Genomic DNA, 25514 nt, shown 5'->3' with positions numbered 1-25514 from the left:
AGAAGAGAGGTGTACTTTGTTTTCAGTTGATACTGAAGGAGGTATGGCTCTTTTTGTCAACCACAGGATAAAAATGCCTTTTTCAAGATGAGTTCCAAAACCCATCTTAAGGAACCATCTTCATTAGGGCAACCAAATTAGTGGGCAGGGTTTTTTATTTTTAATTGCTTGTGACCTGGTTGTTGTTGTTTTAATAAGTATTGGTCTTAGAAATTATAACACATTTAAGTGGGGAGGGATTGGTGGAATTGATTGGGGGAACTTTTTTTGATATATTTTAAAATAAATTAATGAGCGAATGAATGTTGTGGGCCTGATGTGAAAGAACAAAATAAACACTGATTTGCAATGTTTCAAAATGCTTAAGACCTCCGGAAGGGCCCTGCAGGATCAGGCCCATCTTGTCCAGCCTCCTTTCCCCCCCACAGTGGACATCCAAATGCTCTTCTGGAAAACACAGAGTGTGAAAGCGCTCCCCCCCCATGTGATTCCCAGCCACTGGTATTCAGAGGCCTCTTCCCCCGACAGTGGACAGCTTGTCTCTCCTTCCTCTACAGCTTGCTTTCTTGCTCATCTGCTGCTGTTTGCTTATTATCTGTAGAAATGAAAGTTTTTTGCATTTGTTTTCATCCTTAACGGTGGCAACTTCGGATGACGAGGGCCCCTGGAAACTGATACGGAATGTTTTGAACAATTGGGCATGTAAACTTGGAGAAGAAACATGAGATGAAGGGGAGACAGCATAGCAGTCGTGGTGTAGATGGAAGGCCTTGCTGCCCAAGGGTGGAGCATCTGCTTTGGGTGCAGAAGGACACAGGTTCAGTCCCCAACAGCATCTCCAGGTAGGGCTGGGGTGAGTCACCCTGTCAGCTAGCTGCTCCGGCACCTGGAGCGGCGGGGGTGGGGCGAGCCACCATCCGCGCATGGGGCCGCTGTGGTGATCCGACCAGGGGGGTGCTGTGGCGAGCTGCTCACAGAGTCCACCTGGCAGACGTAAGCCCCATGCTGCCATTTTGGGCAGCGCAGGGCCCTGAGCCACCATGTCACTCCCAGGAGAGACATGTGGCTCGGACGCGCTGCAGGCCAGGCCCCGCCATTTTGTCACCCCCTCAGGGATGATACCCGGGGCAGACCACACACCCCGCACCCCCCTTCCTACGCCCCTGCTCCCTGTCTTTCCATACATAAGGACTAGAACAATGGAGCCTCAGGGGCCTCTTTATCTGGCTCTCACGACACTTCCCCAAGTCACATCCCTCACCAGCCCGGCTCTTGGGTGCTTTTGCTTGGCTTGGATGCAGCCCTTGATAGGATAGAGAAGGGTGTGTGTAGAAACTAGCCTACTGCAGAGGTGAGATTTACATCCATTGCTCCACCCACTTTGGACTCCACCACCACTGGCATGTGGCCCCCTGAAGGTTGCTGAGAATGAAATGTGGCCCTCGGCACAGAAAAGGTTCCCTTTCCTGGACTGGAAGTTTGCTCTTTTAGATTCCTCACATGCCAAGGTCTGGGCTTTTTCCTGCTGTGCTCCCTGCAGAATTACTCCCCTCTTATTTACAGCACCCCCCCCAGCCTACCCAAACAGTGCGAGAGGTTGTTGCTCCAACACTGTCTTTAAAACCAGGATATCCGAGCTCTTTGAACAAGAGGGCAGGAGGCACAGAGGGCAAGGGGGAGGGTGTGACACACCGTCGGCCCAAACCTGGCCCGTGGCCCGTTCATCCCGGGAACCCCAGCTCTGGGAATCCCAGGATGCCAAGGGAGTGTGTGTGTGTGTGGTGGAGCAACTGGCTTTGAAGAGAAGGAATAAACTGTCGGTCCCTTTGTTCAGCCGCTGCAGATATGGCTGGCATGCGAGGACTGGAATTTGGAATCTGACCGGCTCTGCCAAGTTATGTCTTGCTTCTCTGCAAAGCGTTTTACATGCCTTTGCTTTTATCCGGTGGGCGACTGCAGCTTGCAGGGTTTCCAGCACACACACACACACACACACACACACACACACACCCTCCCGATAAGGGACTCCAGGCAGGTGGACAGGCTGGTACATGAAACGGTGCCTCCTAGTGTCTGAAGCAAGGCAGACCATCCCTCCAGCAAAACATGTGCCCCATAGCTCAGGGGTAAAATATTTTTTTCAGCATGAAGGAGGTCTCAGGTTCAATCCCCGGCATCTTGAAACTCCGAAGGGTCCCTGCTAGTCAGTATAGACAATACAGTGTTCACACTGCAAAGCAGACCAGTATACTGTGTAAGTCCATCTAGTTCAGTAGGGATGCGGGTGGCGCTGTGGTCTAAACCACTGAGCGTCTTGGGCTTCCTGATCAGAAGGTCGGTGGTTTGAATCTGCATGATGGAGCGAGCTCCCGTTGCTGTGTCCCATCTTCTGCCAACCTAGCAGTTCGAAAGCACACCAGTTCAAATAGAGAAATAGGTACCACTGCAGTGAGAAGGTAAACGGTGTTTCCGTGCACTCTGATTTCTGTCATGGTGTTCCATTGCAACTAGAAATGGTTTAGTCCTGATGGCCACATGACCCGGAAAGCTTTCTGTGGGCAAACACCGGCTCCCTCGGCCTGAAGCGAGATGAGCTCTGCAACCCCACAGTCACCTTTGACTGGACTTAACCATCTAGGGGTCTTTTACCTTTACCATCTAGTTCAGTATTGTCTACACTGCCTGACAAAAGCTCTTTGGGGTTTTGGGCAGGGAACTTTCCTAGCACTCCCTAGAGATTGAACCCAAGACCTGCATGCAAAGCAGATGCTATACCAGGGGTCGGCAACCTAATGCCCATGGGTCGGAAGTGGCCCATGGAGGCCGCTTAGCCGGCCTACAAGCCGCCCCCGAACCGAGTCGCCCGCTTTCTGAGGGTGCCACAATCAAAATACTCTTTGCTTTCTGGATTGCTAAATGCCGCATTGCCGCTGGTGCTCTGAGCTCACCCCCGGAGGCAAGCCACTCCAATTTGTCTTTTTAATGCTTTTAATTCCTTGCTTGGTATTTGGGTGTTATGCCAGCAAGGTAGCCAAGGGTGATGCATAGCCTGTGCTTGAAAGCGCGGGGGGTGGGGGTGGGGAGGGATTCTGCACTGAGATCCAAGTTCCAAAAATTGTCAAACTCAGCAACCTGCTGGAATTTTGCAAATAATGCAGATACGTGCAGAAAATGCTTAAAACTCTGGCTCTGCTTGATGCAGGGAGGGGGCAGTGCGCTACTCGCCGCATTGAACCCAGAATTGCCCTACCTAATTTTCAAGACTATTTCTGCATCCATGATGGCTGGGAACTTAAGCTTTTCAGAGTGAAAGATGAAGTTCTTCAGGATTTAGTGCAGAGTGCCAGGAAGTTACCCCAACTGCACCCTCATGTGCAACACATTCAAGGCCACGCCATTAGACTGGTTGTAAGTTAAAAAAAGCATGCAGGTGGGGTGTCTGGCTGAGGGCAGACTGAGGTCTGTAGGGCAGTGCCCTCCCCATTTCGCCTAAAGGACCAATCTCCACTGCAGTCTGGCTGGCCAGTTTGGCACAGCGAACACTTCTGACAGGGTTTGATCCCATGCCACACCAGCTTTGATGGGGATTCCCCCGATCCAGAAGGGCTTATATACATATCAGCCAGTTGGGGGAGAGAGGCGTTAAGCTAATTTAACATCTGGGGGGATCTGGAAAAGCACTACTGGCCATGCTCCCTGGGTGGTTAGTGGTTAGTCTTCTGGGGGCTGCATGGCTGGGGCCAAGGCAAAAGGGGATAGAAGAATAGATTGGATTGTTTAGCATTGTATAGGAGGCTCCATTCTAACTATGAAAAAGCCAGTGTTGTGTACACCCCCCCCCCTCCAGAGGTGAGCAACGATGGATCCTCACAAGTCAAGGACATTTTCTGGCTTGGCAAAAGCACAGAGCAGGGCTGGGTGTGCAGCCCAGGGCCGGATGCAAAGGTTTGAAGGGCCATATTTTAGCCTTCTCACTCATGCACTAAGCAGATTACTATTTTCCAGAGTGCTTGACCTCCAGACTATAAGAAGTCGATTGTGTGTTCTAACTTCCTAGTCTGTGTGCAAACCATACATTTAAAGCTCATTTAGCCCCCACCTGCCCAGCCCCCCTGGCAAAGAATCTTGGGAACTGCAGTTTATGCCCTCACAGAGCTGCAGCTTCTAGCACTCTGAAACTACGGTTCCCATGATTTTGAGGGTGGGTGCTTTAAGTGTATTGTGTGCATGAAGCCCCTCTCCCTATCGCTCCTCAGTTGCATCACTAAGCTTCCGGGTTTCTCCAGGAGACTGGAAAGTTTCATTCCACTCGGCCAACCTTGAAAACCTGCACATTCGAAAATAACTTTCCCTTAGCTGAATACATATCTATGCAAGAAAGTGCAGTGGAATTCAATAGCACTCTCTTCTGGTTGAAGGACAGAATGATTCTCTTCTTCTTCTTCTTCGCTTTTTGCCGGTGGCTTGTGGTTTGTTGACTGCTAATATTTTTTAATAGAAGCATGAGAAGAAGCTGCTAGATCAGGCCAGTGGCCCATATATTGTTGTGAACAGAGATTTTCAGCTCTGACAAATAAAAGATCAGATAAAAGAAAGGCTTCTTTGTCTTGAGGAGGAGATGAGAGTTTGTTAGTCTCAAATTAGACCTAATATAAAGGATATTACTCGGCAAAAGCAAGCTCACACCTCTCATTGAGTTTGTATACATACTTAAGGTATATATACCTATGTAAGAGGCTTGTTTATAATTATATTTTGGGAATGATTCTTGTCCTTAACGTAGGTGCATTGTTTTATACTTTCTGGATGTCCCATGATCATATTCTAAAGCAGTTGTGTTCTAGGTTATAAATCAAGCACAGCTAGTTGTTGTTTCTTTTTGTTTTCCAATGTATTTCTTATTTTTTTAAAAAATTGGTATGGCACAGACAAATTTTCATTCTGAAATGTGGCCTGGAGAAGAAAGTTTGAGAACCACTTCCTTAAAGGAAGCTTAGTGGAAAAGCATCTGAAGTTAAAAGGGATCAGGTAGGAATCATAGAATTTTAGAGATGGAAGGGACCAAAAAACCCCACCTAGCCTAGCCCCCTGCCATTCAGGAATATTTTGCCCAGTGTAGGGCTCGGACAGACAGCCCTGAGATTAAGAATCTCATGCTCTACCAGCTGAGCTATCTCACCTCAGGAGGTGATGAAGAAGACCTTTCTCTGCTGAAGACCATGGAGAGTCACACTCAGAAATGCTTTATGACAGTGTCCGAAACTCCCATTGTTCTAGGCGCATTTTGCGACAGGGATTTTCATTAGCGTGAGTAGTTTCTGAGTTCCGGGCACAGTACTGCGCCTAAGATTTCAGATTAAAACTGCAGAGTGGAAGGAAAGGAGGACCTTTTTCTGCCTCCCCACTTCCAGCTACTCTCTGAAGACTGGAAAAAAGACCCTCTTAAGAATATTAAAGGGGTGGGCAGGGGAAGGACTAGACCACTGTGAAAAATGAACGTAATATTTTACCTGCAGTTCATTCATTTTCAGCTTTGTATTCTTGTTATAAAAAAGTGTGCCTGGACATTCCCTTGTTGCTCCCGTAATCAAGGTTTAAGGTGCCATTTAGCTCCCAGTTTTCATATCTCAGTTTCTAACACTGCTTTATTAATATTAATACTATTGTGGAGGGTTTCTGTTCACGTTCCCAGCCAGCCATGCCTTCTTCTCTTCGTTCTATCCCTTGCTCCCCAATTTCCTGTCCTCACACCCCCATCCTGCTCAATCTTCATTGGGCTGTTGTTTTTTTTGGGGGGGTGGGGGGTGTTACCCTCCCTCTTTAGTGTTTTCTCTTTAAGAAGATTTTGTGAACTTCTGCAAGCGCTTAGGGTTTCCTCAAAGCCTACTGACGCCTCCCTCTTTTTCCATGGATGACGCTGTTTTTTAGGCTGCATAAGGAATGGTGCTTGCGCCATGAACATCAGACATAGAAAGGGAGGATAAATAATGGTGGGCATTCTAGCCAGGGGAGGAAGGGTCATAGCTCAGTGCTAGAGCAGCTGCTTGGCATGCAGAAGGCCCCCAGATTCGATCCTCCAATCAGAGTCTCCCAGTGGAAACCCTGGCATAGGCAAACACAGCCCTCCAGATGTTTTGGGACTACAACTCCCATCATCCCTAGCTAACAGGACCAGTGGTCAGGGATGATGGGAGTTGTAGTCCCAAAACATCTGGAGGGCTGAGTTTGCCTATGCCTGGCGTAGGCAGTACTGAGGAAGATGGACTTATGTATCTGACTCAGTCTCATGCAGCTTTCTATGCTCATTCAGCTTGCGAATTCCTTTTTCAGACTCTAGGTTTGCTATATTACCCTGTCTCTTGAGGGTCCTGATATACGGCAATTGTTCGCCATTCTGTTTCCTGCTTAAACACCCTCCCTCCCCGCCGCCAGCCCATCATGGTAAGGCTCTTGTTAATTCTAAGCACCCCCAAGGGACCAATCCCACTTCCACTCCCTCAGCCTCCTCTGTGGCTTGTTTCTCCTTTATGCCGAGCCGTTAACATGAAGCCTCTAAAATCCTCCAGCCAGGAAGAAGGTTTGTGTGCTTTAAATGGAAAGTGTCTGGTTTGAGTTGGCCACCATCCCGGCCTCTGCGGTCAAGGAAGGGGCTGTGAGAAAACTTAACTCACATGTTGGCTGCCCTGAGCTGCAGGATTGGTGGATGGGGTGGGGGCAGGACTCATCTCCCAAAATTTCTTGGCTTGAAAATAATTGGCTGATCTCTTTTCCAAAGTTGAATCCAGGTGACAGGCCAGTAGGTGGCAGTGTTACTCTGCCAGAAGAGAACGAAGAGCGTAAAAGAAAGACTTTTATCTGCCTGCTACTGTAGCCAATACAGTATTGTGCTCTCCAGATGTTGTGGACTACAGTTCCCATCATCCCTGACCACCGGCCATGCTAGCTACTGGGGATTAGGGGAGTTGTAGTCCACAGGTTCCCCAGCCCTGCTAGATTTCCTTTGGTTTTTGGTGGTGGGGAAGGGGCTGTTTAATTGAGGGAGTCTACAATTTTATTATCATCATCGCCGTTAACAATAATAATTTATCATCATCAACTGCTCTTCTCCAGAAAGTCCCAGGGCAAGTCACAGCAGTGCCAAATACAACAGTAAAAACAGTTTGAACCAAATGACAATCACAAATAGGGTGAGTCCTAATATAGCTATACTTATAATATATTGTTAGGGACGCGGGTGTCGCTGTGGGTTAAACCACAGAGCCTAGGACTTGCCAATCAGAAGGTCGGCGGTTCGAATCCCTGCGACGGGGTGAGCTCCCGTTGCTCGGTCCCAGCTCCTGCCAACCTAGCAGTTTGAAAGCACGTCAAAGTGCAAGTAGATAAATAGGTACCGCTCCTGTGGGAAGGTAAATGGTGTTTCCGTGCGCTGCTCTGGTTCGCCAGAAGCGGCTTAGTCATTCTGGCCCCATGACCCGGAAGCTGTACGCCGGCTCCCTCGGCCAATTAAATGAGATGAGCACCGCAACCCCAGAGTCGGCCACAACTGGACCTAACAGTCAGGGGTCCCTTTACCTTTTTATAATATATTGTTATGAGTTTGTGGGTGACAGGCTCCCATGCGTTATTGGGTCTAGTAGGTGTTAGAATTTAACCAAGTCTGGGAGAGTCAACCTGGATGGCAGACTCCTAAATCCCTGGACCCAGCTTCCCATGTTCAAGAAATCACCTGGGGTGAGCGCCTGGTACTGCTGAAATCTTGCACCACTCGGAGATTGGGGTGGCACACAACAACATGTATCTCAGGTATCAAAAGCCAGGGAAGCAAGGCTTTGAAGGTGGCAGATGCCCCTCTGTGGAGAGGGAATTCAGCTGCTTAGGGGCTTCCACAGAGAATGCACAAAAAGAATTGCCAACAGAGAAGGCTCCCCCCCCTCCCAGAATTTAGACTCAACCTGTGCTATTCTTTCTCCTTCCTTCAGTGTTTGTCTCTTCCTGATTGCCACACCCCCATGCTCCCTTTTTCTGCTGCCACAGTATTAAATGACATCATTAAAATCCCTGCAGGCTAAAAGGGGGCAGGAACGGACTCTTCCTCCACCCTCACCTCCTTTTGGTTGTTTTTCTCATTAATGCTGCTAATTAGCTTGTAAAAGCAAAGGAAGAGTGTGCAGCGTGTCTGTGTCTGTGTTAACCCATTAGCACTTCAGACAGGGTTCCTTGAGGGAGCTAGATTGGATAGAGGGGGCATCATAAAATCTGTTTATGCTGCCCGCCTGGGCTGTGGGATAAATACCAATTAGCTCTCTAGCCAAACTGGATTTTAAAAGCCCCCAGTGCACAGCTGGAAAGGGATCAGGGATATTACTGCCATTCTCTCAGGCTCACTGGCCTGCCATCGAAGAGCGTGGCTGCTGAATTGGATTTCCTAAGCACATATACTAATAACAAAACTCATTTTCTGAGTGCGGGTGCTTCTGCAGCCAAGTTGCTAGTGTCTGTGTGCAGGAGGGGGTGGTCAGGAGACCCCTGGGAACCTCAAACGTTTGCAGAAATCTCACACTGGGAAGTTTTCTTAATGAGAGGGAAGGGGCTTTGCTGAGGCAGCAGGAGACCAGCAGAGGGGTTTCTATAAGCTAAAAGGCAGGATTTTGGGTGGCGGTGATTTATTATTATTTTTTAAATAGATTTTATTAACGTTTGAAAAAGAGTAACAAAGCTCAGCACAAAATATCTTTTTTTATCAGATATAAAAAAACCCTAATCTAAACAGGTTGTTTTTTTAAAAGTAAGGGGGGAGCTTTCAACAAGGACATTATTTATCCCATAAGATTTATATGCTGCTTACGTGTAAAAAACAAAACAACCCAAACAAAAAACCTCTAAGTCATGGGTAGGCAAACTAAGGCCCGGGGGCTGGATCCAGCCCAATCGCCTTCTAAATTTGGCCCGCAGACAATCCAGGAATCAGCGTGTTTTTACATGAGTAGAATGCGTGCTTTTATTTAAAATGCATCTCTGGGTTATTTGGTTATTTGTGGGGCATAGGAATTCGTTAATTTTTTCTTTCTTTCAAAATATAGACCGGCCCTCCACAAAGAGGGACAGTGGACTGGCCCCCTGCTGAAAAAGTTTGCTGACCCCTGCTCTAAGTCATTGGGACTGGTAGGGCAGAAAGCAGGGAGCTTAACAGTAGGTGGCGCCAGAGCAGAGTCAGAGCGAATGACAGCCAGAGCCAACACATTCTCGTTTTTGTCTCCATCCTCCTCCCAGCTGAGTTCTTCCAGTGAGCAATATTGAGACTGAGGAGGAGGAAGCTGACAGCCCCTGCAGCTTGTAAGGAAGAAGGCAAGTAGGTGGGAGATTCCAGAGGTTGGTGGGGCAGTGCCCTCATGTGCCCCAATGGGCCAGCATCCAGTGGGACTAAGCAATGCAGCATTGATTGCGCGGTGGGGGAATGGAATGGAGTCTGCTGGGTGGGGGCCCCCGGCACCCCTTCCTTAAAAACCTGAACATGGAGGACTCCATACCACCACATTTAGCTGCAGATCCTACCTTTTCAATGGCTTCTTAATGGGTGGACATGGGTTGTACCCAACGCTGGCCCTGCTCAGAGCAGGCCCATTGACATCAACAGACGCAGCGTACTTTGCTTCATTGGGTCTACTCTGAGTTAGAACTTGTGAAACCACACCCTTGGCTGCCAGGCTGATAGATAAAAGGGAGGAAGAGTGAAAAGAAGCAGAAGCCCTAATCCTTCAGAGTCAGATTTTTCATAGTGCTCCCTTTGCGCTGCTCCTGTCTCTGTTTCTGGGTTGGGGCTCCTGTTTAGACAAAAGCCAGAGCAGAGCAACCAGCCCCTCTCCACTTTCTCTGCACTGCACAGAGCTTTACAAAGCTGCCATCAGTCATCGGTTTAATGGCAGAGGCCAGTGAATGCTCTTGAGGTGAGAGGCCAAAGATGGTTCAGAGAACAGGTGGGTGGGGACCAACTTTCTGCGACCTCCTTCCCCATCTCGGTTCTCTCCTGGCCCTCCGTCTACCTGCCCCATACATCCTTTGGGCTGTCTCTGGTGGGAGGCGAGCAGCTGTGGTCTCCCCATTGCTAGCATTTTCCTAACAAACCCATTAGCAACCCCCTGGGGCTGCTTGGCCACACAGTGGCTTTAATGCATTTAAACAGCTCTAGTTCATAAAGCTGTGGGGGGATGTGTGAAGTTAGGGGCAGGGCAGGAAGAGAGATGGGGGGGGGGAGAGAGAGAGAGAGAGAGAGAGAGAGAAAGGGAGGGAATGTGGGGGGGGGCAGCAGCAGAGATTTGCCCCTAGTCTTTTCCCTTTAAATAACATAACAATAGCTTCCCTGTTCATTCTCCTCTCTCTTCTTCTTCTTCTTCTTGTTGTTGAGATGGATGGACAGAACTTTTAAGTTTTTAATTTTAATTTTAAGTACACATAGGTCCTGTTTACTGGAACACAAGGAGCTAGAATCTGTGCCTGCCTGCCTGCCCCCCCCCCCCGCTCTGCCAACCAGGAAAGGCAAACAGGGACTTTAAAAAATGCACTCTGGTTGGATATCTGAATCTGCAGGGTGTATAGCAAGGTTTAGCGAGCGTTCGTAAAGCGGGACCTGGCTGTGCAGCCTCCCTGTTGATTTATACTACTGAGAATGATAGCCATTTTACCTATCCCTGCCCTCCTCTCATATCTATTTGCATGCTTAGCAACCAACTCCGGCTCAACAAGCAGAAAGCTCAGTAAGGAGTGTGGGCACATAGATGGGTGGGTAACCGTGCTAGATCTGTACAGTGTAAATTCCCAGCTGGCGGTTCAGTTCAATTGCTGAATATTTCATTTTCATTTCACTTATTGCTTATATCTTGCTTCCCCCCCCCCTTCCCAGGGGAAGCTCAGAACAGCAAACAGCCAGCAGAGAGCAGCTCAATTAACACAAGATATCAAAATAACCAATATAACAAAACAAAGCATATGTCAAAACATAAAGCAAGTTTACGTCTAAACAGTAATACAATACCCATCTGTTAAACCCTTAAGAATTAATTCAATAACAAAGATGTCCTTCTGGCTTTGATTACCCATACCCCCCCCCCCCGTAGCTCAGTGACAGAGCATCTGCTTTGCCGGCAGAAGGTCCCAGGTTCAATCCCTCATATCTCCAAATAAAGTTGGGAGTGTCCCCTGCCTGAAACCCTGGAGAGCCTCTGCCGGTCAGTGTAGACAATGCTGAGCTGAATGGCCCAGTGCCCTGGCTCAGGGGTTGCCAAACTTTTTCCTGGCCCTTGGACACAGTTAGATTTTTGAGTGAGTGCCACTATCTGGTCATGTCTCTCCTCCAGATCAGCCATGCCACTCCCACAAAAGAGATGAAGTGTGAACCAAGGAATCATGGTAAAAAAGACCAGTACAGTGGTACCTCAGGTTACAGATGCTTCAGGTTACAGACTCCACTAACCCAGAAATAGTACCTCGGGTTAAGAACTTTGCTTCAGGATGAGAACAGAAATCCCGCGGCAGTGGCAGCGGGAGGCCCCATTAGCTAAAGTGGTACCTCAGGTTAAGAACAGTTTCAGGTTAAGAACGGACCTCCAGAACGAATTAAGTTAATAACCTGAGGTCCCACTGCAGAATCACTCGGGAGCCCTGGAACAGGACATAGATCTGAAGTGGGATAGAACTCTCTTCTTCCAACTTCGTCCTTCACCTCTGTGTACTTTTCAAGAGCGATAAAGGTTATCAGCCATTACCACCTCATGACCAAGGGAGCGGGGAGCTTGGACACAGGTGCCTTGGTGGCGAGTCGCAACCCCTTCTCTTACACAATGTAAGGCAACTTCCTGTAGTCTTCAGATCCAGCGATGGGATGACCCCATGCCGCTGGGGAGGGCATCCGAGTACAGTGGTACCTCAGGTTAATAACTTAATTCGTTCCGGAGGTCTGTTCTTAACCTGAAACTGTTCGTAACCTGAGGTACCACTTTAGCTAATGGGGCCTCCCGCTGCTGCTGCATGATTTCTGTTGTCATCCTGAGGTACTGTTTCTGGGTTAGTGGAGTCTGTAACCTGAAGCGTCTGCAACCTGGAGTATATGTAACCCGAGGTACCACTGTATTCTTCCAGCCATGATCTTCCTTGTGTACATCTTGGATTCGTAATGTATTGGCCTGAATATAAGATGTACCCACAAATAAGCCACACTTTTAAAATTCAAGACTTACCATATTTTCCCATCTATAAGATGCCCCCATGTATAAGACGCCCCCTATTTTGGGGGACTCAGATTTAAGAAGAGGGGGGATATATCTTTGTATAAGATGCCCCCCTAATTTTTGACATTACAGTGGTACCTCGGGTTACATACGCTTCAGGTTACATACGCTTCAGGTTACAGACTCCGCTAACCCAGAAATAGTGCTTCAGGTTAATAACTTTGCTTCAGGATGAGAACAGAAATCGTGCTCTGGCGGCGCAGCAGCAGGAGGAGGCCCCATTAGCTAAAGTGGTCTTCAGGTTAAGAACAGTTTCAGGTTAAGAATAGACTTCCGGAACGAATTAAGTGCTTAACCCGAGGTACCACTGTATTTTTGTTGGGGGGGGGGGGAAACCTAGTCTTATACACGGAAAAGTACAAAAAAAAAAATTGTGGATGCGGCCCGCTTCCTGATACTACCTTCCCCTGGCACTACCTCCCCAAGCCGGCGCCGGGGGAGACTTGGGAGCGGCGGGTGGGTGGCGCGCCATTCCCCCGTGGTCCCGGGCTGCTTCCGGGGGGGGGGGAGAGCTGTGCCCCTTTACCAGCAGCGTAAGGTCACGAATATATGCTGCACTTTAACTTTTCATGGCCCAAATTTTGGGGGAAATTGCGGCTTATATGCGGGCCAATACGGTATCTCATTAGGAACACATGATAAAACGCAGAAGCAATACTTTAATTTCGCTATGTTCTTTTCAACCCATTACTAGGAGAATATATATAAGTTTTCTTAGGAATTTCTAACCCGCTCTCCCAAACAATGAAGACTTCCCAAAGGGGCATATATTAGTAAACAAGTTGTAAATACAGTTAAAAGGAATAAAATAGCTTAAAGTTTTAACATAATAAAATACAGTGTAACAAAAAAATCGATTCTTATAAACAAATCCCTATCCGTGAATGGGTTCACCTTTCTGGGAATTTTAAATTTCACTTTCAGATCCAGTGTTCTGGCGGCTTCCCCCCTCTCCTCCCATCTTGGAGTAGGGTAAATCAAATGTAATAATGCAAAGCTAAGCAGGGTCCGGTATGCTTTCAAATTGGATGGGGATTATATGTTGAGACTCCTGCATTGCAAGGGGTTGGACTAAATGACCCTTGGGGTCCCTTCCAAGTCTATAATTCTATGATTGTCTGAAAATGACCTCATGCTTCTGAGAGGTAGGCAGAAATGCAGTGGACGGATTGTGCAGTTTGCAGTGGTGGACAGCAGAGGGCGCCTAGGAGACGGATCTTTTGCGCTGAAGAATCACAAGTTTCTAGGGGAGAATTTCTCCGTCTTTGTTGGCAATTGTCTTGGACTACACAGCTCTGTTGGAATTAGGTGGCTGCTTGCTGATGACCAAACAGAGACAGGAGATTCAGGAAGTTATTCACCCCCAACTCCCCTTATCCCTGACCATTAACCATGATGACGGGGACAGGCTGGAAAAGTCTTAGCCCTGATTCTGCAAAGCTCTTCTTATGCCAGCAGCAGTTCCCAATGAATCCTAGGAATGGCCCCAGGATATTGTGTAATGTGGAGAACATAGATAGAGACCATTTTTTCTCTCATTGTCCTAACACTAGAACTCTGGGACATTTGAATGTTGGAAAATTTGGAGCAGAGTTCTTCGCACAGCACATAGTTAAACTATGGAATTGACTCAATGAACTGGCAGTGATGGCCAGCAACCGGAATGGCTTTAAAAGTGGATTGGACAAATTCACGAAGGATAAGGCTATGGCTATTACCCATGGCGGCTAGGCTGCTGGAGGAAGTTTGCTTCTGAATGCCAGATGCTGGAAGTTGCAGGAAGAAAGAGTGCTTTTGTGGTCAGGTCTTGCCTGAGGGTTTCCTCAGAGGCATCTGTGAGAACAGGATGCTGGACGCGATGAGCCACTGGCCTGATCCAGAAGGGCTCGTCTGGTGTTCTGCTTGGGAAGATGTCAATAGGTGTGTTTATGTTATTTGCCAAAAGGAATAATAACAACAGTAATATGTGGAAAGGGAATTCTTCTGCTATTGCTGGTGTGCCTTTTTGACCACACAGATTTGTGACTCTTCCTGCCTTACATTTTCAGTGGCATGATTTGAGGGGTTAGGGGGTGCTGCAGCTCAGTGGTCAGAGCACTTCGAGAGGTTTATCAATCAATTCCTCTTCACAGGAAACTCTGGGAATTGCAGCTCTCTGAAGGGATTTGATGTCTCCTAACAAGTCACAGGTGGACGTGGGTGGTGCTGCCAGTTAAGCCTAGGACTTTCGGCGGTTCGAATCCCCACGATGGGGTGAGCTCCCGTTGCTCAGTCCCTGCTCCTGCCCATCTAGAAGTTTGAAAGCATGTCAGAGTGCAAGTAGATAAATAGGTACCGCTCTGGCGGGAAGGTAAACGGTGTTTCCGTGTGCTGCTCTGGTTCGCCAGAAGAGACTTAAGTTATGCTGGCCACATGACCCGGAAGCTGTACGCCGGCTCCCTCGGCCAATAAAGCGAGATGAGCACCGCAACCCCAGAGTTGGTCACGACTGGACCTAAGGGTCAGGGGTCCCTTTACCTTTAACAAGTCACAGGACCCTTTAAAAGGCAGGCACACTTTCCAGGAATCTGGGGGGTGCGGAGGAGAGCCATGACTGGATTATTTCCCTGTTTGTGCAAGTTTGGAGTGAGACGGAATCACCTCTGAGCATGCACAGAGGGTTCCTTCCCTGGCCATAGGAGCCACCACAAGCATGAGCCCTCACGCACCTGTATATGAGGTTTTGAAATTAAATTGCACTGAGTGCCTCTCTTTAACAAAGACCCAGCTCTCTTCCTTTTGGCTGATCTCTTATCCGTTCTTTTCACCATGCTTCCACTCCTCAGATCTGCCCTTTATGTCTTGGTTTCTATCGAGGTGGTTAACCACAATCTAGGCTAATGCCATTTCATTTGGAGTTGAGAGGGCTGTAGCTCAGTGGTTGAGCATGAATTTTGAGTGCAGAACGACCGGAATGTCTAGGCAGGGCTGGGAAAGACACTTGCCTAAAACTCTGGAAGACTGCTGCCTTTCAGTGCTGACAATACTGAGTTAGATGGACCAATGGCCTGACTTACGTACTATAGGGCACCTTCCTGTGCTCCTGTATTGCAAGAGGGAGATGTTCAAATGCTCCTTCAGACGTACATCAATCAATCAATCAATCAATCAATCAATCAATCAATCAATCAATCCCTAAAGAGACAGACTGGCAGACAGAGATCTAGCATGTCAGCGGGAGACTTTCTCCTTGAGATTCTTTATTTCTGTGTGTAGGGATTGATTGATTGATTGATTGATTGATTGATTGTACGAAGGAATGTTCCATCTTTTGTGCCCTCCGCCTGCAGTCTGATTTGGCCAGACCAGAAACAGATAGATATCACAGTTCGGGTCTCTGTTAAAAGTCTGCCTGGACAAGGTTCACTTCTGTCAGTGAATTACTCCCTTTCCCCTCTCCTTCTCTTTTTTGAGACCATTGTCTGTGCAGGGGAAGGGGGGGAGGTCATATTCTGCTGCCAAGGAGCGTGGAAATGGACAGGCTTCTTCGCACCCTGCCTGCACGTATTTGGCGGGGGGCCGTCTCAAAGGGGCACATTCCTGCCGTCCTCATGAGATTTGCTAGGCTTGCTTTGTATATGGAAACATGCAAATGGAGGCATGCAAATTAATTGTTTGCCACTCCTCCCCCATGTTTCTTCCAGGGGTGAGGAAGAGGGATGGGAGATTTAAAGCTTTTGGATTAGGTCCAACTGTTTCCAAGAGAGTGTGGCTTTGAAATCCAAGGCATTCTTGGCTAAAGCATGGAGACGGTCCCACAGGCTGATTAGGGTGCGTTTCTGTGTGTTTAACTCGTGCCTCATTGGTGCAAGACCTTGTTTCACTTTTAGGACACATTTTTACCCTTAGGCCCCTGTCGAAAGCACTGTGGGGTGGAAATGCTTCTCAGCCCCCTTTGTTGAATCACACCTCCAGGTCCTCTGCGTGATTCCTGGAGGTGCTGCCACCAGGAGCAAAATTTATAAGCGGCAGAGCCAGTTCTAGTTTTGAGAGGGCCTTCGGCACAGTGGGGTCCCTCCACTATTGTTTATTTCCCAGAATGCTCCAGAGAAATGCTGTGCCAGAAGCATTGTGGGAAATTGAAATGGTCACATACCACCACCACCCGGCTCCCTTCTGTAGGAGGCTGAATGCTCTCAATAATGAGTTTGGGTGGTATGCAATGTACTTGACTGTTTATCATTGTTTATCACATTTATATTCCACCTATCCTACAACAGGGTGGCATACATGCCTCTCCCCTTCTCTAGTTCCATCGCCATAACAGCCCTGTGAGGTAGGTTAGGATGAGAGGTAGTGACTGGGTCCAAGGTCACTCAGTGATTTGAACTCAGGTCTCCCAGGTCCTAGTCTGACACATCACACTAGCACTAAGAAGCGCTCTGTGCACACAGAACAACTCACACGTTCTTCATGGAACATTGCACCCCTCTCTTCCCGTAACATATTCCTTCCTAAATCTGCTCTAGGGCTTCCACACACCCTTCAGAGCAGATCTGGTGATTGCTGGGGTGCTCATGGGCAGAAGAGGGGGCCAAAATTCCATTGCACTGGCAGGAATCCTTGGACTAGCTCCCACTAGTGCAGCGGTTAATTGAAACATGCTCATTATTACTATTATTTATTAGAATTTGTATAGCAGCAGCAGCTCCCATGGTGCATTAGAGCAGCTGTTACTAGCCTGGTGCATTCCAGATGTTTTGACCTGCAGCTGCTGTGCTGGCAGGGGTTGATGGGAATTGTAGTCTCCAAACATCTGGAGGGCACTAGGTTAGTGAAGGCTTTCACAGTGTGTAAGATGGAAGATTAAGAACCTAAGGCGAACCTTGCTGGACCAAACCAAAGGTCCACCTAGTCCATCACCCTTCTTCCTACAGTGATCAGCTAGGCACATAGGAAACTGCCTTATAGTGAGTCAGACCATTGGTCCATCTAGCTCAGTACTGTCAACCCTGACTGGCAGCAGCTCTCTGAGCTTTCTGGCAGAGGTCTCTCTCAGCCCTACCTGGAGATGCTGGGGACTGAACCTGGACCCTCTGCATGCAAAGCCCCCTCCCCTTTTGTCTGCTCTAGAATCCCATTTTGAAGGTCACATCACACTCCATTCTTGTTATCAGTGCGCATGTGCGGGCTGTCGTAGCACATGTGCGCTAAGGCAGAAAATTTTGATCATTCCAACAGTGGGTAGACAGTGTTTCTGAGAAACTCACAAGCGGATGTGTGGTGGCAAATGCTTTCTCATCAGACTTTATCCACTAGCAACATGTATTCAGAGATATACTGCTTTGGAGCCTGGAAGCTTCATTTAGCTAGGGGAGAGGGGATAAACTATTGATAGGCTTCTCCAAATATTTTTGTCAGTCTTTAAAAAAAAAAGTCATCTCAGGCTTTGTCCCAGCTGAGAAGCAGCAGCTGAGAGAAAGAATGTCACTTGCAATGCGAAAATTTCCATCTCCTTTTATGAGACTTGGAGGAGGGTGTTTTTAGTTCCCTCCCTGCTTTCGCATCCACCGGGATCACAACTCTGGGACGATTCCTCCTGCTTTTCTAAAGAGGGAATTCCCTTCCTTCAAAAAGTAGCAATTTCCTGTTTTCCCATCCTTTCTCTCTGCCCCCGCCCGCACACCCTGCCCCGCGTACTCCATTACAGCTTGTAACGCGATCCATATCGCTATCCTCCCCCCCTTTTGACACTCCATCCTGCCAGGATCTTCCCTGGCATTTCCCCTCACTCAAAAATATCAAAATAAAAAAATCAGCTGTTGAGGCGACACAGCCTGTATGTGGCTGCCTGCTGACAGAGGGTGCGCCTTTTGTGTGTGTGTGTGTCTGTGCGTGTGCAGAGAGGCGAGAAGCTCAGAGTGGCTGAGAAAGAGACACATAATGAGTTTTGACACTGCCTTCTCCGCCCCTTTCAACATCTTGAGTTCACAAATGAGACGCGGGGCTTGTCGAGGGGGGCGGGGGTTGGATGGTTGGAGAGAGCGAGAGAGAGAGCGGAGGGAGGGGAGATAATTTCCCTTTCGCTCTCTTCCAGGGAGGCAGGGAGAGCTGAACGGAGCTTTCCTTCCCCACCCCTCCCTCCCATCTCCCTGGAAATGCTGACAGGTGTCCGTAGCTCCAGAGGTATCTTTCGGAAGCAGTGGGGGTGGTGCCCGAGACGTCCTGCCTCCTCTTTGCATGACAGCAGCTCCCTCCAGAGCACACCGCAATCTTCTCTCCTTTGTTTTTAACCGCTTCTCCACCTCTTGAGCCGCAGAGGAGAGCCTCCAACACCCCTCCTTGCCACAGCCGAACTCTTGCATTGTTGGTTTTGTTTTGAGGGAGACCCGGGTCAGGGAAGGATGGAATCGCTGACCGACGTCCGGAGATGGACAGCTCACGCCGGGTGAGAACAGCAAAGCTGCAGCGGTGCCCAGGGGACGGCAACGGACAGCCAAGGAACGGCCGCGGACAGTCCTCTCATTTCCTCGCTTGGCTTTCTCGCCACCCTGAGTCGTTGGGGGGCGGCTTGAGAAACTTGGGCGTGCGTTGTACGCCTGACGGCTTCTGATCCTGAGCTTCGCCGCGAGCGGCACCCCGTGTTGCCCGAACTCTTGAATCGGGGCTCTGTGCCCTTTTGCAAGCCTGCGTTTCACGTTTCCTTTTTTTAAATGCTTCTTACTCTTGGGATGATTTTATTTATTTCTGGTGTGTGAGGAATTGGTAGCGAGGGCTGGCGTGCTGGCTCTGTGCAGGGAGAGAAGGTGGTGGTGCGTTTAGCTCATCTCAGCAGCTGTTCCGGCATCGGCGAAAGGAGCTCGGGATCCGTCTCCCATCAAGAGAGCCCGTCGCCAGCCAGAGAGCCCTGCCGCCAGCTGCTGTCGAGGAAACCGCAGCTGAGCCCTCGGTGGACTTTGGAATCCCTTTGAAAGAGGAAGCAGAGAAAATGGGATTCTGGCCCATCTCCTGGCGATAAGAGAATTCATCAGCTCCCTCTCTGGATTAAGTTTCAGATGCAGGGGTCTGTTTTCATTCTCACTTCTGTGTTTCTCTTCAACATGCGTTTCTCTGACAACACGCGTTGTCAGAGGTGCGCATGGGCTGGAGGAACTCGCTCCAGCCCCGAGGACCACCCAGCAACCGGGTCGACCGTTTAATAGTGAGCCACGCCTTGTGAGGACCCCCCCCCAAAAGACTCAACTAATGTTTGTGGTTCTTGGAAGATCTATCTCCCCCCGCTCACCCTCTAATTTTTCTCCACAATAGCATACTCCTCCTTGTCTGAGGGTTTGACAAGTCTTGAAAACCAGGATTATAACCCCTTTTATTTCCGCGAAAGCTGTCTGCTGAAGGAGTTACCGTTGGATGGAGTTCTCCTTCATTGTTTCCCCAGCTGGCCTAATCGGATGGTAGATTTGGGGAGCGTTCCAGAGTCAGGGGGCCCCTTCAGAGTCTCCCTCACAGTGTTTGCCGTGGCAGGCATTGCTTGTTGAGGACTGAACCCAGCGCTCCTGTCTGGTTCTGAGAGGATGACTCTTCGAATCCCTCAGAGGGGAAGCTGTCTGACCGGACACCAGTTCCTTTGGCTTAGGTTTCCCTTCGCCTAGATTTGGATTACAACCTCAAGATGGTCTGCGCGATGTTTGGTTCTTCCTCCTGAACTCTGAACCCCTCATGCCGGCCGGCCAGCCTGAGGATGTCGGTTCCTGAGAACACTTAGAACGCAGCCACCATTTTGGAAACGGGCAAGCGAGGGGCGAAAGCTTCCTTGTGCCCAGAGCAACCGCTATCCTGGATCTCCCGGTAGGGGCCTGGGCCCCAGTAAGCGGCATGACCGCTTGCCAGTACCCCATGGGGCCCGGCTCCTTGGAGAGGGACCGGATGTACCAGCACAAAGTCTCCCTAGTGGTTCGATATTTCATGATCCCCTGCAACATCTGCCTAATCCTCTTGGCCACCTCCACGCTAGGATTCGCCGTCCTGCTTTTCCTCAACAACTGTAGGTGTCTCCCTCGGCACGTGGCGGCAGTGGTGGGGGGAAAACAAGGGGGAGGAGCTTAAAGGCAACATGGGTGTGGCTCGGAGGGTGTGGCTCTCTTAATTTGCTTGCTTAGTAAACCTGTAATGCTTTGCTGACGCTTAAATGCTTGCTGAACGAACAGGGATGGCCCCATAGGACTTTGGGTTGCTTCCAGTTGAGTCCTGTTCAGAGCAGACCCGCTGAAATTAACAAGCCGAAGTCTGTCATCTTCAGTAACCTGCTCTGAGTAGGACTGACACGGGATGCAACCCCTTTGTGCCTCTTTGATTTCCTCGTGTCGATAAAAACTGCTTTGCACACAACAGCTGCGTTCTTCGCTCTGAGCTGTGTCTCTGAACTAATTCCCATTCCATGGGAGCAAGGGGGGATATGCCTTATGCCTGGCATTGATGCCCCACCTGAAATGGATGGGGGGGGGGGAGTGTCGGGCTGCTGCTAGCTATTGGCTGTCATAGCTAAGCAGGCTCTCCATGTGCAGAGACGGTTATTCAGAGGAGGGACCTTGTAGCTCAGCGGCAGAGCAGCCGCCTTCCATGCAGAAGGTCCCAGGTTCAGTTCCCGGCCTTTCTAGTTGGGGCTGTGAATGCTGCTGGAGTCTTAAACCCCAGGGAGGTGCTCTGCCAGTCAGTGCAGACGTTATCAAGCTAGGTGGACTTAGTCTTTGTCAGATTGCTGTGTCCACAAATATAGGAAGAGGTGCACCTAGGTGCGTGGATGGGCGTAGAGCATTTGCGATGCATGCAGAAGGCCCCGGGTTCAATTTCCAGGCAGAACTGGGGGAGACTCTCTGCTGAAACCTAGGAAAGCAAATGTTAATCCTAACTCAGTAGAAGACAGCTTCCTGTGTTGTTTCCTACAAGACCTGTAGCTCGGTGGCAGAGCACCCTCTTTGCATGCAGATGTCATCCCAGGTTAGGGTTAAAAGGGTCACGTACAGACAATGGGTAAGACCCTTCTCTACCAAAGCCCCCAAGAGCTGCTGCCAGACAGGGTAGACAGTACTGGGCTACAGGGACAAACACCTGGGGTAACGAGGCAGCCCCTTGCATTTCCCAGTGCATCTCTGAATATCAAACACTGGGGGCAAGCAGGGGGATAACCGGGGCTGCCTTCGTGCACTGCTTGCGAGCTTTCCAGAAGCATCTGACTTGGCAGTGTTGGATACAGGGCGACGGACCTTTTGGTCTCATCTGGCATGGCATTCATCTTGCTTTCCTATCCCCAGATAAGTGGAATCGCTGCTCAAACACTTCCTTGGAGGAATCTAGAGCCTGAATGTTCTTATATCTAGTTGTGTGTGTGTGTGTGTGTGTGTGTGTGTGTGTGTGTGTGTGTGTTTATGTGAAAGCTGATGTTCTCTGGGTACTGAATCTCATGTCCTAATGCATGCTGCTTTCTGGGCTGAGGGTGCATTGTGTTTAGCTCACAGCCCTGGTTAGGGAGGGGCAGTTACTAGTCATGATGGCCAGATGGAACCTCCATGCCCAGATGCAGTATACATCTGAATTGCCAGATGCTCAGGAGCAAACTAAAACAAAGCAAACAGATGCTAGGTGGGCCTTTGGGTCTGATCCATCAGGGTTCCTTTTGCAAGCCAAGGTGAGGGAGGGCTCTTGCCTTTGTGCCCTGCCTCTGAGCATCCCTGAGCCATTGGACGGGCCTCTGTGAGAACAGGAAACTGGACTAGATGGGTCTCGTTCACCTTTACGTTTTTAATATTGCGTTTCAAAGCACTTCTGCGAATCACAGCACTCGTTATCAACATAAAGTTCTGCCCAGTGATGCTCAAAAGACGGCCTGCTCTTTCCGCCAACCTAAATTTTACCCGGTATGAAACCTCATTTTCCACTGCTTCGTTTTCTCATACAATTTTTACAGACACGTCCTGCCTTGGCCCCTTCTCCCCTCATAAATTTAAAGGGCTATTTTACAACTTCCAGCAGCCACGGCTTCCCCCAAATCATCCTGGAGAGTCTGTTTTTGTAAAGGGTCCTGAGATTTGTCAGGAGACCCCTCTACCCCTCTCAAAGCTACAGTTCCGTGAGTTTCCTGGGAAGAGGGATCAATTGTTAAACCACTCTTGAGAGCTGTGTCTCTGTGAGGTGAACCAGCATCTTCTAACAGCTCTCAGCACCCTGAAATGCAGCTCCCAGGGCTCTTTGGGGGAAGCTGTGGTTGTTTAAAGTGGCATGGTAGAGGTATAGCCCAGATCATGGGCGTAGTCAAGGGGGGCAGGGAGGGGCATTTGAAACCGAATCTCTGTGGGTGACAGAAGCAGGGATTTGGAGCCAGGAGGCTTCGGGTGGCGAAATCTCCTCCCCCATCACTTCTTTTTTCAGCTGTCCTCTCCCAATTTTGCTTCCCGTTAACAAGCAACCCTATGCTATTTTTGTTTGTAAAGCAGGGATGGGGGGCCTCAGGCCTGGGGGCCACATGTGACCCTCCATGCCCCTCTAATTGGCCCCTGAAACTCTCTTCAGACCGCACTCCCTCCCTGGCCCTGCTCCAAACCCTCCTTGAGTGTGTGTGGAAACTAGTCTATTATGCAAAGGTGAAATTTGCATTCCCTGCCCTGCCCACTTTAGCCTCTGGCTCCACCTACCACTTGCATGCAGCCTTGGGGAGGTTGCCTAGGAGAGAATGCCACCCTCGGACTGAAGAAGGGTCCCTATGCCAAGTGTAACCTGTAGTTAACAACTCCCTCCCAAAATGTCCAGTGTTATCTGCAGGCTACCCACGAGTAGTTCTTAATGACATCTTTTGACCAGAGTTTGCACCTTTTGTCCTGGAAATCCCTAATCCTTTTTGGGTGGCAGCTCCCATCTTCCAGGCTTGGCTGGAAGTGATGGATGTTTTGAGTCCAACGATACCTTAGAGGGGCACCCTGCTGACTACCCTTGCTCCAACCCCACATACATAAGAAAAGGAACAACGCTCTGCACAAGCTCCGGGACACCTTTGTCCTTCATTCTGACTTCACATGCCACAGGGCTGAGATCCTACCTAAGAAAATGGGGTCCCAGGCTCTGCCCTTGCCTTGGATTTTCAAGGCTCGCCTCTGTTTTCTGAGAATCCCTAAAGTGCTTCTTGTGCTGGATATAGAAGCAGACTGGGGTGTGGCAGTTAAGTGTGTGGGTGGCATTTCTATCGAGACGCAGCTATTTTATACCCAGCGTTGTACAAAATGCTGTGTGTGTGTGTGTGTGTGTGTGTGCGCGCGTGCGCAAGTGTGTGTGGTCTGAGAGGAGATACAGACATACAGAAGCAGATGTGCAAATTTGACAGCTGTGGTTGGATTGTGACAACGGGTGTTAGCAGAGGACAAACATACACACCCTGGGAAAAGCTGTACTCATTTTACATTTCTGGAGAGCGATCTCTTTTTATAGGATTGCTCTGTACAGGCACAGCAAGGCATTCTCTGTGATGATGATTTAAATGCAGCCCCCCCTCCAACCACTGGAAATAGTTATTACTTCTGGGCACACCCAACTAACATCACAGCCAAGATGACTAGAGCCTTGATTTCTTACCAAATCCTGAAAAACATTGCAGTGGTAGACATAGGGTATGCTAGCCTTTTTGTTTTTCTAACAAACTAGTATGCTGTTCTTTCCAGATGTTGCCTAGTTGTATTTTTGACTCCGGTTTCTCCATGACATGCTAGCTTTCTACACGCAGGGTGGGTTGTATTAAGAGCTTGTATCTTTCCACTTTTTAATTGGCCCGCGCTTGCTGCCCGAAGAGGGTCTTTACTCCTTGATTCTGCAGAACGAATAAAAGAGGTTCTTTTGGTCAGGGTTGTGGCGGTGGTAGTTTTAGTGCTGCTTATGCCTCTCCTGTCTTTTATGACACCCCCCCCCCCGTCCCGGCCTCCCCCAACCTAACTGGATAACAAGCGGCAGCTTTGCAAACACAGGTCACCAATCAACTCAAATGGCTTTGATGGATCAGTGTCTTGGGAGACCCTTGCACGATAGGTAATAAATAGTTTGATTTGCATCGCAGCTGGGGTCAGGAGGGGCCTTGACAGATTGACTTGCCCAAGGCAGCTGCTGTCACATCCCTTACCTCCCCCAGTGCTAGAAGAGAAATATATTTACTATTGGGTTTTTGTGTGTGCTTTTGTGTGTGGATACAAACACTGTCCCCTTAAGCATCAGTGTGCGTTTTTTAAATTCTGAATTAGCATCGGAGACGGGCATGGCTCCAAAAAAGGCTTACTTTTGGAGCCTTATTGACCTGCTCTCAAGGGAGCCTGCCCCTCTGACTCTGCATGAGTGTCCGTCCTTGGTAGGCCTCCCCATTGGAAGGAATCAAGCCCAGAATGGGGCATCGTTCAGAGGCATGACAGATTTGCCTCTGTTTGAAGGCAAGTCATATTTTGCCACATTGCTATACATCAGGGGGTCGCCTCCGGACTACAACTTCCAACATCTGTGACCATTGGCCATGCTGGCTAGGCTCTGTTGTTGAGAGGTGTGGTCCCATGGCAGCTGGGGCCCTCCCAGGATGGCTAACCTTGCTCTACTTGATAACTGAATCCATCTATTACAGCTGCTGCAAAGACATGGCTGATTGGCAGGAAGCAGGTCCAGAACAGGTAGTCACTCAGGGAGGCAGCTAGCACCCTCATTTGTAGATTGGTGTTTAGGGCATACGGTTTGATAGTATGGAAGGATCCAGCTTCGGAGAAACCATTCCAGCTGCAGTCACAGCATGCTCACCTGGAAGTAAGTCCCTTTGCAGTCACTGGGACTTACTTCTGAGCTGATCTGCAGATCATTGAGAGGGATTCGGAGTTCACCTTGATGTTTCTGAATACTGGTTTGTTACAGTGCCATGTGCAAGTGAGGAATAATAGCCAACAGCTCTGTGGTTCAAAGTGTTTTCTTGAATCTCTCAACTAATGCCACCCCCCAATCTTTTGTTTTGCAGACAAACCAGGGTACTATTTTCCACAGCCGCTGCCGACGCCACAGGACGGTGAGTAGTGGGACAAAAGCAAATTCCAGATCTTATCCCTAACATTTGGTTTTCGGTACTTAAAAGCTGATCTGGTGGAGTTGGTACCTCCTGCAAAGGAACACTCCTTTGACCCAGTGATCTATTTCCCTGCCTCGTTGCTCCTGACTCCTCCCCCTTCCTCCCCACACGGAGCGAGCGCATCG

The 25514-nt window shown here is 49.1% G+C and overlaps 1 protein-coding gene across 5 annotated transcripts in view; it reads left to right on the top strand.

Moving 5' to 3' along the window:
- The window catches only part of AGRN (agrin), a 247487-nt gene that overhangs the window by 76283 nt on the left and 145690 nt on the right, over positions 1-25514 (top strand). For 4 of the 5 annotated variants that reach the window (XM_081201337.1, XM_081201338.1, XM_081201339.1 and 1 more), the window contains one exon: positions 25282-25329. In XM_081201337.1, the coding sequence (XP_081057463.1) occupies positions 25282-25329 (48 nt within the window). Of the gene's footprint in view, positions 1-19314; positions 20302-25281; positions 25330-25514 lie in introns of those variants that run through there. The other variant, XM_081201341.1, reaches the window with a different exon arrangement.

Source organism: Podarcis bocagei (genome assembly GCF_964188305.1).
Source record: "Podarcis bocagei genome assembly, chromosome: 7".
NCBI classification, from domain to species: Eukaryota; Metazoa; Chordata; class Lepidosauria; order Squamata; family Lacertidae; genus Podarcis; species Podarcis bocagei.
This window is presented reverse-complemented; position numbering and strand designations above follow the sequence as displayed.